This window comes from Leucoraja erinacea, chromosome 17 (genome assembly GCF_028641065.1).
Source record: "Leucoraja erinacea ecotype New England chromosome 17, Leri_hhj_1, whole genome shotgun sequence".
In the NCBI taxonomy this organism is placed as follows: Eukaryota; Metazoa; Chordata; class Chondrichthyes; order Rajiformes; family Rajidae; genus Leucoraja; species Leucoraja erinaceus.
The window spans coordinates 31,016,425-31,031,461 of record NC_073393.1 but is presented as its reverse complement, the minus strand read 5'-3'; the positions used below and the strand labels follow the sequence as shown (position 1 = coordinate 31,031,461).

The following is a 15,037-nucleotide window of genomic DNA, read 5'->3' as shown; positions in this document are numbered from 1 at the left end:
CCCCCCCCCCCCCCCAACTCATGTTTTCGCCTCCCGCTGGCCACCTTCTCATCGCATGCCCCGCGTGACCATAACGGCTGCTGCCGCCCGGCTCTCCTCCACTCTCTCTCCCCCTCCCCCCCCCCCCCCCCCTCCCCCCCCCCCCCCCCCCCCCCCCCCCTCTCGAGACGTGCCTGCGAGTTGGGGGCATTGCGTCAGTGGATAGGGCGGTTATGGGGTAAAAGGAGCAAATTAATAATAATATAATATCAAGGGGGGTAGTTAGTGTGTGTGTGTGTATGGGTGGTTAACCGCAACCGCGCGTTGAGGGAACAGACCCAGTGGGTCTGCACTTGGTCTAGTACTTATTAAAGCTCTGGATGTTTGGTTATTTGTCCCTCTTACTTTTCAAACTTGAACTTTTTCTGTGATTCACATCTCCTTGAAAACCCGACACAGTAACGGTGAAATATTTACATATTCCGGTGGAGATTTACCTCATGATTTCAAAAATCCACTCATCTGTAAATTGTATTCATTATTTCCTGAGTTTTTTTTTACTAAAATTGTTCACCAATGTCACATATTTTTCAAATCTAGCTGCTGAAGCCAGCTGATGATGTCACAATGCCTTTGTTCGTGACCCACCCGGCTCGTGGCCCAGCCCCCCCCCCCCGCCCCCCAAACTGACATTTAAAAAAATCCAACGAGCTGGATGATAAAATGGCTCTTTCTCCCCCCCACCCCACCCTTCCCCTCCCCTCCCGGCTCTGGATTAAAGCAGCTGACAGCCGCCAGTGCTAATCGACAGCACAGCTTGCAGCAGTGTCAGGCAAATAAACATACAAATCATCCGTAAATTGTACAATAGCATGAAAAGAGAAAGTCTGCAAAATCAAGAAAGCGCAAAAACACAATTGAAAAACACGGCAAGAGGTGGTCCATAGTGTTTTGTTGCTGAGGTCATTTCAAGAACCAGATGGTTGCAGGGCCTTAGCCGTTCCTGAACAATTTGTGCCCACTGCCCAATAATATCAGTGAGAAGAAAGCATAGACCTGATTATAGATGATGGATGCCACCGCCTTTATTGCAGAACCTCATGTAGTTGCTTTTGACAGTGGGGAAAGTAGTGAGTGCATGTGATAGACTGGGCCGCATTCACCATCGTCTAATGCTTTTTGCATTCCTGTGTGTTGGAATTGCATTACCAGGCCATGATGCAACTTTCCAGGATGCTTTCCGCAGTGCATCTGTATAAGTTTGGTGATGCTAAATCTTGTTAAGCTTCTAAAGAACTAAGGGGGCCTGCATGCCTACTTTTGATTACATCTAAATGTTGGGCGCAGGGCAGGTCATCTGAGATGTTAACACCTGGGAATTTAAAGCTGCTATCACCCATAGTTGACGCGTCAATGAAAACTGGCATATGGTCTCCCAGCTATCCCTTTCTGAAATTAATGATCAGTTCCTTTGTTGTGTTGAGAAATGTCTTTTATGCGGCACCAATCAACCAGGTATTCTATCTCCTGTACGCTGTCTCATCACCACCAGTGATTCACCAGCGAAACATGTCGCCCTGTGGTGCATCTGTGTTCATGGTTAGTGAGGTGGAGATGTTTGTTACCAATCCGCACTGAGGTCTGACAATGTTAAAAAATCAAGGATTCATTTGCAAAGGCAGGTACAGAGGTCTAGATCTTGGGGCATGGTGATGTATTTGGAGGTATTGGTGGCGTTGAATACTGAGCTCTAGTCTGTGAACAACAGCCTGACATACTGTGCGTTCAGAAAGTATTCAGACCCCTTCACTTTTTCCACATTTTGTTTTGTTACAGCCTTATTTTAAAATAGATTAAATTCGTATTTTTTTATCATCAATCTACACACAATATCCCACAATTCTAATCTCCTGTAGCGCCTGTCATCACGCACCATTGATTCACACAGCGAAAGATCTGTGTTCCATGGTTGAGTGGAGGTGGAGATGTTTGTTAGCCATCCGTACTGAGGTCTTACAACTTGTTAAAAAAATCCAAGATTGCATTGCAAAGGCAGGTAGTCCAGCAGTCTTGGGGCATGAGAAGAAGCTAAAACAAGTGTTTAGAAATTTTTCCAAAGTACTTAAAATAAATACCTGAAATATCACATTTACATAAGTATTCAGACCTTTGCTATGACACTCAAAATTGAGCTTAGTTTCATCCTGTTTTCATTGATTATCCTTGATGTTTCTACAACTTGATTACCAGTGGTAAATTAAATTGATTGGACATGATTTGAAAAGGTACACACCTGTCTATATAAGGTCCAACAGTTGACAGTGCATGTCAGAGCAAAAACCAAGCCATGAAGACGAAGGAATTGCCCGTAGACCTCCGAGACAGGATTGTGTCGAGACACAGATCTGGGGAAGGGTATAAAACAATTTCTGCAGCATTGCTGGTCCCGAAGAGCACAGTGGCCTCCGTCATTTTTAAATGGAAGAACTTTGGAACCCCCAGGACTCTTCATAGAGCTGGTCGCCCGGCCAAACTGAGCAATCGAGAGAAAAGGGTCTTGGTCGGGGAGAGGAACCCGATGGTCACTCTGACAGAGCTTCAGTTCCTCTGTGAAGATTGGAGAAACTTCAGAAGAACAACCATATCTGCAGCACTCCACCAATCCGGCATTTATGGTAGAGTGGCCAGATGGAAGCAAAGGGCACATGACAGCCTGCTTGGAGTTTGCCAAAAGGCATCAGAAACAAGATTCTCTGTTCTGATTAAACCAAAATTGAACTCTGGCCTGAATGCCAAGCACCGCTCTTCACCTGGCCAAAACCATACCTATGGTGAAGCATGGTGATGGCAGCATCATGCTGTGGGGATGTTATTCAGCGGCAGGAACTTGGAGACTAGTCAGGATCAAGGGAAAGATGAACAGAGCAAAGTACAGAGAGATCCTTGATGAAAACCTGCTCCAGAGCGCTCTGGACATCAGACTGGGGCGGAGGTTCACCTTCCAACAGGACAATGACCCTAAGCACACAGCCAAGACAACGCAGGAGTGGCTTCGTGACAAGTCTGTGAATGTCCTTGAGTGGCCCAGCCGGAGTCCGGACTCGAACCCGATCGAATATCTCTGGAGGGACCTGAAAATAACTGTGCATCGACGCTCCTCATATAATCTGACAGAGCATGAGAGGATCTGCAGAGAAGAATGGGAGAAATTACCCAAATACAGGTGTGCCAAGCTTGTAGCATCATACCCAAGAAGACTTGAGGCTGTAATTGCTGCCGAAGGTGCCTCAACAAAATACTGAGTAAAGGGTCTGAATACGTATGTAAATGTGATATTTCCGTTATTTATTTTTAATCACCGCAAAAATTTCTAAACGCCTGATTTTGCTTTTTTATTATGAAGTATTGTGTGTAGATTTTAAGATTTAAAAATGAATTTAATCCATTTTAGAATAAGGGTGTAACATAACAAAATGTGGAAAATGTGAAGGTCTGAATACTTTCTGAATGCATTGTATAATCTTCCTGTTATCCAGTTGATCCAGAGCAGAATGGAGAGCCAGTGAAATAATGCCTGGTGTTATGACAGTGTTACCTGTTATGGCAATAGGCAAATTGAGGCAGTTCCAGATCATTTCTGAGACCAGAGTTTTGGATCATGTTCAGTGCCTTAAACCACCTAATTTCTGTGGATATAAGTGCTACCAGCTTGTAGTGCTGAAAGTCAGTATGCTTTTGGGTACAGGTATGATAGATACCCTTTTGAAGCAGGTGGGAACCTCAGACTACAGATGTTGGTGGTTAAAGATGTCCTTGAATGCTTCAGCTGGTTGGTCCGCACAGGTCTTTAGCACTTGGTCAGGTTGAAGGATGTACCGACGTTGATCTCTGAGACCAAGATTGCGGGGTCTTCCGGGGATAGGTTGTCATTTTTCTCTCTTTCAAATCTTTCATGGGGTACATTCAAAGTGTATACACAATTCTTTGTGTCTTCTACGCAGAAATGACTACATTCTGACTGCACGATAAAATATTCTGTAATTAAAGGTTGTCAATCTCTTAGTGTTACAGTTACTACACGTGAGACATGTTTAAAGAGTCCCATTCCTGAGTACATTGCGTGGCTAGATTCTGCACTCAAGAAAGGGAGTTGATTGGGTAAACTGACAATAGCTTGTAGTGCTACTGGCATATTTCGGAGCTGCCCAAGTTTGATAACGAGTCTACAGTTAAAAAATAATGCAGGGTGAACCTGCTATAAGACAAGGAAATATACAAACACACTAAAAATAGAATGCTCTATCCTAGTTATCAGTTGAGCAAATGGTTCAATTTTGATATGTTGCATTAGATCAGTACATTAATACTTTTGACGTTCACGTGCCATTGATTTAATCTGGTAGAACCAGATTTCAAACCATAATCTTATAATGGTTTTTTCCCCTCTATCCTTATCTACAGAACTACTGGAAACTGTGAAGCTGGTGCATAAACCAGTGTCTTTGCAACCTCGAGGTCTGATCAACAAAAGCAATTGGTGTTACATCAATGCTGTATCCTTGTAATTTAAATTTAACCTATTGTCCATTCTACAAGTGAAGAAATGATGGGTCTTGTCAAACCAAAATAAATTGTGCTATATAGATAATTTGTGTATTTTAAAATTTATCCAGAAGTGGCTATTAAACATCTTGAGATGTGCAGTTGAACAATTAAATGATTTTGTAGTAAGTAAAGTATTTATATGCCACTATGACAAAATTTGGTCGATCATGCGGATTTTTCATCTGGAACTGCTGGCTTTCTGTCAAAATTAAAATCATTTCTCAACTTTGTGTCTGAAATGTGGATATTTTAAATTTACTAAAATTGTTAATCTGCTGCTGGATTTATTGCCGAGTCTTGAGGTACTCTATTATAATCTTAATTATCTGTTGAGTACATGTGCCATTCTGATTTTGATTCTAGAGTAAAAATAAGAAATATTTTTTAATTTTAAGTTTTGCAATTTTAGTTTTTGGATAGCTAAAAATCGGCATCTTTACTGTCTATTAATGTCTCTCATATTTTTGAGGCAAGACTATTGAAATGCCTGGGCTTGTGGCCATTCAGATAAAGGGACTGGATTTTGGTGTGTGGAGGGCAATGTAGGTGATCCCCCTTCATTAAACCCAAGTAAATATGAACAATGGGCAAAAGAAGCATTTGAAATATGCACATTTTTGTTTAAAAAACAATCATTTCCTTAATATTTCTGTGCATCCAGGCATAAAAAAAAATAAAGCTTTAATGGATAACATAATAGCGGAATAATATGAGACATGAATTCAATAAGCTACTTGTAGTAATTGGCATGACATATCAAATATATTCTGAAGCAGTCACTTGGTCACTTGAAACATTTCAATAGTTGTGTAGTTTGAAGTGGGCACAAAAATGCTGCATGTACTGGTGAATGAATTGTTTACGTGGAAGGGAAAGCCGACTTGATGCTTCAGACTTGTGGGCTTAAGTCAGGACATGACCAAGTTAAAATCTTAACAGGTTTTAAGCCAGTGTGGAAAAGAAAGTGAAAAGCAGAAGAGAAGGTTGATACGATGGATGTAATCTAAGTGACAAAAGATATGATATAGTGGCAGATTATTATAGTGTTCAAGAGATCGCTCCCTCTAGTCACTTAGGGGAAAGCATGGGGTTAGGAGAATGTTGTTTTACGCATGTGAGATCCACGAGACCTTCAAAGCTTCTCGAAAGATAAATCTTCATAACACTGTCTTTTGATTAATAGTTTCTTTATTGTTGAAGAAAAACAGTAAGATATTCATCCAACCTTCTTCTTTGACTCGTACACTTTAATCTTTGACAAACTTCAGCATGTGGCTAAGAAATGTTAAACTCCTCATGGTTGAAAGTTATTCTTTCTACCATGGTCCTCCGAACTAAATTAAAAAACTAACAGCTTCTGCGCAAGAAATCCAGCAGCAAACACGCCTCCGACTACGTAATAAATCCTACCCACATAATTACAGGCAGACAAAATTTAATGGCAAATGCCATAATTATGACACACAAAATTGAGCCAAATGGCCATAACATGATGAAAACTAAAAAAACCTGTTGTAAAGCAATGAAAAACAGCTAGTTCAAGAGCAGATGAAAACGATCAAAGTGAATCATTGACAATGGCTGTTGTATATAAGAATGTGAGCAGGTTGATGGGGAAATATCCTGCTTGGTGGTACAGGGAACTGAAAAATAATGGAATGATAAAATGTTGCTCCTTGAACTCACTTTGGGAAAATAGGAAGAAAGAATTTGTTGTGAGAGTGGGGAATTAAAATGGAAATGTTACCAGAAGCTCTAGATAGTACTTGTGTATATTGTAGAGATGATTCACAGAGCTTCATGTAATCAATTTAATTTTCATTGTTGAGATTGTGTGATTAGTATAATAATACATTGAAAGAAATCCAAATTATACTAAGTTTTCTCCTGGAAAGATATTGAGTTTCTTGTATTTTACGGAAAAAGGGAAGGGTCTGAATATTTTCTGAATGCACTGTAATTGCCATGGATTGAAGATCGATGTTCCCTTAACAAATGTGATATAGACTCTGCAAGCTTTGGTTGCATGTCCACCCATGTATCACCTCATGAAGTCAATTCCGATGTTTAATGAGACACAGCGACCGCGTAGTTCTACACCAATGATCGACAGCTTGTACGTATTGCATATTTGTACATGCAACATTTTTATTTGATTAATGTTGGCAGATCACCTAAATGTAGAATGGAATTTGTGTTATTCAATTTGTAGTCTGTCCCTTTTAAGAATCTTTACTCCTTATCATTTATAAATTATTTTTAAAGAATTGCAAAGATTAAAAACAATACACTAAACTGCAAATTGTTCTCTCTTGATGATTTAAATAGCGTACGTCTGATGAATGAGTTCAGTACAATGCCAATACCCTCCAAGACAAAACCGGGTGAGTAATTTCTATATTTAGTGGCTTTGTGCTCAGGAAATTTACTGAGCTTCATATTATTAAGCAATCATGTGATTTAATTATGAGTGCACTGCTGTAATATAATTAATTAATTGCAACCTTTCATAATTATTAAAAGGTACGGGTGATAAAAGTGTTAAAGATATTCGCACTGGAATTCCTTTCGAACCAACCTACATTTATAGACTTCTGACAGTTATCAAGTCGAGTTTATCTGAAAAGGTAAGTTTAGGCTAATGTTGGCACTTTTTTTTGTTTAATTCCCAAATGGTGTTTTGGAGATTCCATTGTATTGACTGTTACCAAGTCCTTTTCAAACCACTGCTATGGTTGCAGCTTGAATGAGCCATGCCGCAGTGAAATTCTGTAAACAGAATTAAATTGAATGATTTGACTCCCTTGTGCTCATTAACAATCCAAATTGGCTTTAACATTTTTATAATTCATAATGATAAAATCCTCTGTGTAAAACAATGTCAAAGTGGAATATAAAATGGAAAAGTTATTGGTGGCGCAGTGCATGGTGCCATGGATTGGGATGTGAGTTTATGCCCATGACTTGTCCTCTTCTCTCTCCTCCCCCCACACCTCTGAATTGTTCCGATCTCTCTCGTACCAAAGTGGGAGGTGCTGAAGAGAGGCCGTGCCCTTCCTCACAGAGGAGAGTTGTCACCGAGCCATGCTCTTCCTGTGATGCTGAAAGGTATTTTTTAATAATCATTAGTTGTTTTTGACTGTCTCTGTCTGCAACTGAATTTTTAATTTTTCCCACCGCAAGTCTCTAACGTAACAATCACTTTTCCTGATTGAGGAGTGCTGGAGACCTGCTCCCAATCACTCTTCTATCGCTGGTGCATAGTCAGCTGTTAGGTGAACGAGAGTGATGGCCCTCTAAGCTTCCTACCTTTTTCGAGGAAAGTTCTTGTGACCCTACCCATATTACTCTTACCATTGGGGGATTCCTCCAACCCTCCTCTCCACTCCCAACCCTGCCCCCAGAATCATGGACATCATTTTTCATTTTCACAATGAACTTATTCGAGTTCTGACATTGTACAACACTATGCTACCATGTGCAAATTATTTTTCACTGCAAAAGGCTAATGTCTTGTGATATGTCAGTCCATCTACAAACCTTTTAATTAAAATTGCTGGTACATTAATATCTTTTCCAGATGTTTCTCATATTGCTTTTGTCATAAGTAGATTACTGTCAATTACCGAAAAGATTACATGAAAGAAACGATGGAAGTGGTAAACACCTGGTGTGCATCCAGATTAAATCTGTGATACACAGCAGACCGTTCCTGCAGGTGACTTCAAGGTGTCTTTCTATAGAATAAAGGGTTACTTGTATTAAACCCATGCAGCAACTGTCCAGCTTTAAAATCTGTGGTTATAGTATTACTTGAATGAAGTTTGCAAGTAAAATGAGTAATAAGCTGGTTTCAGTATGACTCCAGCAGAACTTGTGATAGCTAGCTAGTTAGTGCTGACCTTCAAGCCTATTCTGTTTAAATTGGTAATTACCCAAACTTGATGAAGTTAAATTTACATTATTTTATATTTATCAACTGATTTGTTATCTGCATAATGTTAATGGGCTGTGTATGGCTGAATGTACATAAAGTCACGCAGTCCTCCAGTGTTCCTTCTTGAACTATCTATGATGTAAAGGAACTTCTGCCTGAAGTTTTCTGGAACTCAGCACCATGTGTCTAACCTCTCTAATTAGCAAAAGGTCTAATTGCATGCAATGGGAATGGGTTTGAACTCTCACAGGTGCAATGCTGACAATTTACCCAGTCTCATGGGCTTCAAACAAAGCAATTTATGCAATTCTTGAAGTAAGTGGAGTCGCAATTTGTAACCTCTACAAGTGGGCATGGGGGGTTTGAGAGAATTTGAATTATGGGGATCATTAGAATGGCAACTGATGTGAAGATGAGGAATCTCAGCAAGCCACCTCCCTCCCACCGCCACAGAAGTATGTTTGATGCATTTGGAATTGTTAGCAGCCACTTGTGTTAATGGTTCTCCATAAGAGAGTACTTTAATGACTTCCATTATTTTTGTTATCTTGGAAATGATATCCCCTTTTCTCTTGTATGTAATGAGGATTTGTGTGTATTTCATTTGAATCAAGCAGCAAAGTTAACATGTGAATAAGGTTCTTTCCTGCAGTTTTTGTTAATGAAGGCAATTGTGTTACAGCCTCTGCTCCTTTATTTTTTCACCAATACTAATTTTGTCATATTGATGATATTTTTCCATAAGTTGTACAAGATGTTGGTAAGGCCCAACTGGGAGAACTATGTTTAGTTTTAGTCACCCTGCTAGAAGAATAATTTTCTCTGGTCTCTTTTCCAACTTAATGACATTAATGAGAATATCGCCAGGACATGAGGGTCTGAGCTATAGGGAGGTTGGAGAGGCTAAGAGTGCAAGAGGCTGAAGGGGTGATCTCATAGAGGTGTTTAAAATCATGAGACGAATGGATTTTTGGGTAAATGTGTAGATTTTTTTAACCCAGGGTAGGGGAATAAAAAAACAAGAGGCCATATGTTGAAGGTGAGAGGGTCAAGATTCAATACAAACCTGAGGGGCAACTTTTTTGTATGGAGGATGCTAGGTATATGAAACGAGCTGCCAAAGGAGGTAGATGAGACCGATACTATAACAATATTTAGAAGACACTTGGACATGTACATAGATCGAGAAGGTGTAGAGCAAATGCGGGCCAATGGAACTAACTTAGATGGGGCATCTTTATTAGCGTGGATGAGTTAGTCTGAAGAGCCTATTTCTGTGTTGTATGATGATGACTATGGTCAAGCCATAATTGAGAAAAGCAGCTTCTGAAGTGGCTGTACTATAAATTGCATTGCATCATTCACATGAACTAAATGTATCTTGGGAGGGAGGTGCTTGACTATACAGTTATTAATTTGAAGCTTGTTCTTAAATGTGTTGCTGTGGCAAGTTGACTCAAAGCTAAATCTTCAAATATTTTGTCTTAAAATTACATTTTGTTTTCTGCCAGACTTGGGCTTTAAAAACTGAAATATGTGCACTTAATTGATACTGTCTGATCTCTAAAGTGGGTTGTTCCTTTAAGATATTACTTGACTTAATTTAAGTTACACTTAAATGACGAGACAGAGATGGTGCTTGATCACTCAGAGATTCTACTGAGGGTTTATATCTGTTTGAGTGGTCCACATTTTAACAAATAATGCCATGCCACAGGCCTTTCTTTAGCACCTTGTCAACACAATTTTGTTCATAATGTATAATTACCTGCTGTCTGTATATTTGCTGCATTCATTTCTGTGACGGCTGCTGATAACAAAATAATTGAGTGGCTCTGAAAGACTGCTCAAGGTTTTGTACATGTTCAAATTTTATTTTTCCTGCTGAGACTTGTACCCATTTGTTTTTCATTGTATTTATTAAATATTTTTAATTTATGGGTCATGCTATTTTATTCAGGGTCGGCAAGAGGATGCAGAAGAATATCTGGGATTTATTCTAAATGGACTTCATGAGGAGATGTTGACACTGAAGAAACTTGTTACTCCACAGGATGAAAGTAAGTGACCCGTGGCATTTTGTAATGGCCTCCTACCCAAAATGAATTCCAAAAACGTGATTAGTTTGTAATATCATCACACAGAAGGCTTTTGAATCTCTTTTACACAATGTGGGCATTGTATTATTGGTGTTTGTTGCAACAGATGTTAGTTGAATCCATTAATCTTCTAAATTACAAGTTAGATATTGCGTTAACATGTTTTAAAGCGAGCTTTGCCATAATTCTGACAGTAGCCCGTCTGATCTTAAAATGAAAAGACAACCAGAGGGTCTTGACCTGAAGCATCGCCTGTCCATGTTCTTCGGGGATGCTGCCTTGCCTGTTGGGTTATTCCAGCACTTTGTCTTGATTAGAGCAAACTATTATTTTAAAGTAGATATAATTGAAAAATTAAATAGTATGAACATTCTTTTGTGCAATGTATCATACGTCAAACTGACTAGTCACAGTCCTAGAGCCGTACAGCACCAAAACAGGCTCTTTGGCCCAATTTGTCCATGCTGGCTAAATTGCTCGATCAAGCTGGTACTATTTTTGTCATAAGTAATAGGAACAGTTTGAGGCCATTCGGCCCATCAAGCCTACTTTGCCATTCAATCACGGTTGATCTATCTCTCCTAACTCCATTCTGCTGCCTTCTCCCCATAATCCCTGACACCCTTTTCCTGTGCCTGGTCCATATCCCACTAAACCTTTTCCATATATCTATCCAAAGTGACTTTTAAATGCAATTATACTCAACTGTATCACTTCCTCTGACAGCTTATTCCGTCTGTGTGGAAAAAGCTATCCTTCGGGTTCCTTTCAAATCTATCCTCTCCTGCCTTAAACCTATGTCCTCCAGTTTTAGATTTCCCTACCCTGAGAAAAGACTGTATTCACCCTATCTATTCCCCTCGTGATTTTAAACACTTCTACAAGGTCACTCCTCAGCCTCCAATGCTCCAGGGAAGACATTGTTAGCTTATCTTGTGTCTCCTTGGAATTCAAACAAACCATCGTACTCCGGTAACATCCTCCCAAGTCTCTTTTGCACCCATTCCAATTCAATGACGTATTTTGTATAGCAGGGAAGTCAGAACAGTACTAATGCTCTGTCTGAAGCTTTAAATCTCTTGAGTGTGTGTTTTTATTTTTAATTATCTGCTGCCATCAAATTGACAGTGTAAGAGCTGTATTAACTTGATGCAAATTCTTTATTTTAGCGTCTGGTTTTGCTTTGCATGACAATTGAATTTTGCTCAGTTATTTTGTCATGACAAAAGAGGCAGTCATTCAGCTCATCAAGTCTTTGCTAGCTCCGACCAATCCCATTCCCTCACTTCCTGTAATTATCCTTTCACAAAACCCGTTTATCCTCCTGTTTAAGAAGGAACTGCAGATGCTGGAAAATCGAAGGTAGACGAAAATGCTGGAAAACTCAGCGGGTGAGGCAGTATCTATGGAGTGAAGGAAATAGGCAACATTTCGGGTAGAAACCCTTCTTCAGACTGTTTATCCCCCTCATTTATCCTCCTCCCTTTCACCCCTATCTGAACTAGGGTAAATTATGGGTAACAATTATTCTGGCCTGTACTAACCAATTTTTGTGATGTGTAATGAAAGTCGGGTACCTGAGGGGAAACCAATGGGGTTCAAGGGGTAATGGTGTGTCCATTGCAATGTATAATTGATTAATTCTACTGCTCAGTTTTCAACTGGAGGATAATCATGATTTCAAATTTAATCTTGAATTTATTACCTCATTTAAAATATTACTGGAAATTTGCTTTGTGCAATATATAAGATTGAGTGAGCGCATATTTGAGTTGCACCTTAAAATGTTATGATGCCTCCAAACTAGTTCATTTCAGTTTAATATTTGGAAATTTTAATATCAATTGTGGAAAGGCGATTCCCTTTTTAAGGGGATATAGATACAAAATGTTGGGGTAACTCAGTGGGGGACAGGCAGGATCTCTAGATAGAAGGAATGGGTGATGTTTTGGATTGAGACCTTTCTTCAGACCCCTGTCCCGCTGTGTTACTCCAGCACTTTGTTTCTATCTTTGGTTTAAACCATTATCTGCAATTTCTTACTACCCTTTTTAGTGAGCCAGATGTTGTTTTTTTTCGTGGTGGTGGTTAACGATAGTGAAACAAGCAAACCCACATCATATGTGTTAAAGTGCAGAAGAAGCACTCTGGCAACATGAACCATCGTGAGTTACAGAGTAAAGACAGCCTTCATTACCCAAAAGTAGAGAAAATGTTCAAAAAGCCTTCTCTTGAATGAGAAATGAGAAATATAAAGGGTGAACGCGAGTGAGCATTTTAAGATTGAGAAATTGTTTAACTGTATATGTAAGTGTAAACATGAGTGAATGGATGAGTGGGACTGAGTGGAGTAAGGACAAAGATACCAGCAGTTTGAATGGCCAAGTTTACGGAGGAAGGAACCACAGTCTGATCTGGTGCGCTGGTGGGGTGGGGGTAGTTGGAGAGAGAGAGAGAAAGCGGCATCGATGAGGGAACAATTTTCCTGAGGCAGGAATAGAATGGGTATAGAGATGTGCCAATGTTGTAATGCATATTTTAACATTTTGGTTTATAGGACTGAAAACTTTAGTAAACATGTTTGCATATGCCAACAAGTTGTACGTCTAACTTTGGATTAAACAGGTGGGCTCTTTGGAAGATTTAACATTAGTGAAAAATTCGAGTTTTAGTTTTGAGTATTGTGAGAATTGAGAAAAGTGGCCAAGTTCAGATCAGCCAAGAATTTATTAAATTGTAAAACAGATCTGAGGTTTGAATGACCTATTGATTTTTTTAATCAGTTGCGTCAACTTTGCTTTTTTTTTTGTCAGTTCTTTTTCATGTGGAATCAAAAGATAGAATAATGCCAGTGTATTGCAAGAGATGTGTGCAATTCTAGAATAGTAGATTTTTATAACTAATTCAACATTTGTAGACTTCTGTGCAGCTAAATAGTGTACTGTGCAAATGATTACAGAAAGGTAAGTATACATCTGAATGTCTTTGTTACCAAGACAACATTGGACTAGACAAGGGAGCTTTTATAAATATTATTTCTTTAGTGACTTCAAAAGTAGAAAAAACAGGCATGGCTTATCTTGGAATTATTTTGCTTATTAAAAAACACAGAAAATGCAGTTTCAAATGGACCTGAATCGCAACAAGGTGCTGAAGAAGTCCTGGAGGAGCAAGGTGAAGGTAGTGAAGATGAATGGGAGCAAGTAGGTCCCCGAAATAAAACCTCTGTCACACGGCAAGCTGACTTCATTCGCACTCCCATCACTGATGTGTTTGGTGGGCACGTACGGTAATTATTGTTCCATTTTTTTTAAATTATTGAAAAAATGTATGTAAATTTATTTGTTGTGGATATATGAAACTTCAGGGTTTTTTTGCGTAGCTTATTCATGTACAGCAACTCCATTGAGGTCTGCCACATTAATGAACATTAATAACTTTTTTGCCGTGACACTTGATTTGTTTTGTCTGGACATTTCTTTTTTGTATTTTATAAATGGGGCTGACTTTCTGCTCCCCCTCACCATTTTATATCATGGAAACCAAGCCCATTCAGTGTGGCAATTCCAACTGTTGAATGAAAGAGCCAGTATTCAAAGTTAGGAGTTTATTATCCTTAGATTAAGTGTTTGCCAAAATAAAGAGGAATGCAGTACATTGGTCAATGCTATGATTCCAGAAATTGATTCTGAAAAATGCTCTATATGCACTTCAGAGCTCCAATATGTTAAAAAAAAAAGCTCCATGACCAAATGTGCTGCAGTATAGAGCAACAATGCACATGACTTCATTTGAGAAAAGTTGAATAGTGAAATGAAAAAATAGGTCAATTTCTTTCAATGATTTTAAACTGATAGACAAACTTTTTTGAAGGCCTATTTTCACCTCTGAAAATATATTTTTAAAGGATAATCTGATGGCAGCAAAAAGAAACCCTGAATAGGGCCAGAATTGAGCCCTTAAGATAAAAAGATGCAGAAGAAATGCACCATTTGGGATTCTGGGCATAATCGAAAATATACTATCCACAATGCCACTTCTGGATAAACTGTTGAAGCTCTCATTCTCTTTCACCCATTAGCTTTTTAATTTGATTTGAATATCAAACTTTTAAATAAATGTATAATCACCTCTGGTGAAGATTGTCTTGGGCAAGGTATTTGCTTCAACGATTACTTAGGCAAAACAAATCAATAAGTTTCCCTCCTTGCAGTTTTTAAACTTAGCTCTGTAAATACTGTTCTATTTTGAAGTTGGATCAAAAAAAGTACTGTGGTTCTGAACATAGTTAAGGCTGACTTAAGTTGCGACAGATTCCCAAAGTAAACTGGGTAAAACTTTTGAGTGAAATGATATTCTGATGTGTTCAAAAAATAAATCAATTTTACGTGATACAGACTAGATGTTTGTTCCATTC

The 15,037-nt window shown here is 39.0% G+C and overlaps 1 protein-coding gene across 2 annotated transcripts in view; it reads left to right on the top strand.

Annotated features, from left to right (window-relative positions):
* The window catches only part of usp10 (ubiquitin specific peptidase 10), a 72,817-nt gene that overhangs the window by 32,412 nt on the left and 25,368 nt on the right, over nucleotides 1-15,037 (top strand). For both annotated transcript variants that reach the window (XM_055648917.1, XM_055648916.1), the window contains exons 5-10: nucleotides 4,441-4,532; nucleotides 6,591-6,700; nucleotides 6,913-6,968; nucleotides 7,108-7,211; nucleotides 10,482-10,581; nucleotides 13,732-13,909. In XM_055648917.1, the coding sequence (XP_055504892.1) occupies nucleotides 4,441-4,532; nucleotides 6,591-6,700; nucleotides 6,913-6,968; nucleotides 7,108-7,211; nucleotides 10,482-10,581; nucleotides 13,732-13,909 (640 nt within the window). The remainder of the gene's footprint in view (nucleotides 1-4,440; nucleotides 4,533-6,590; nucleotides 6,701-6,912; nucleotides 6,969-7,107; nucleotides 7,212-10,481; nucleotides 10,582-13,731; nucleotides 13,910-15,037) is intronic.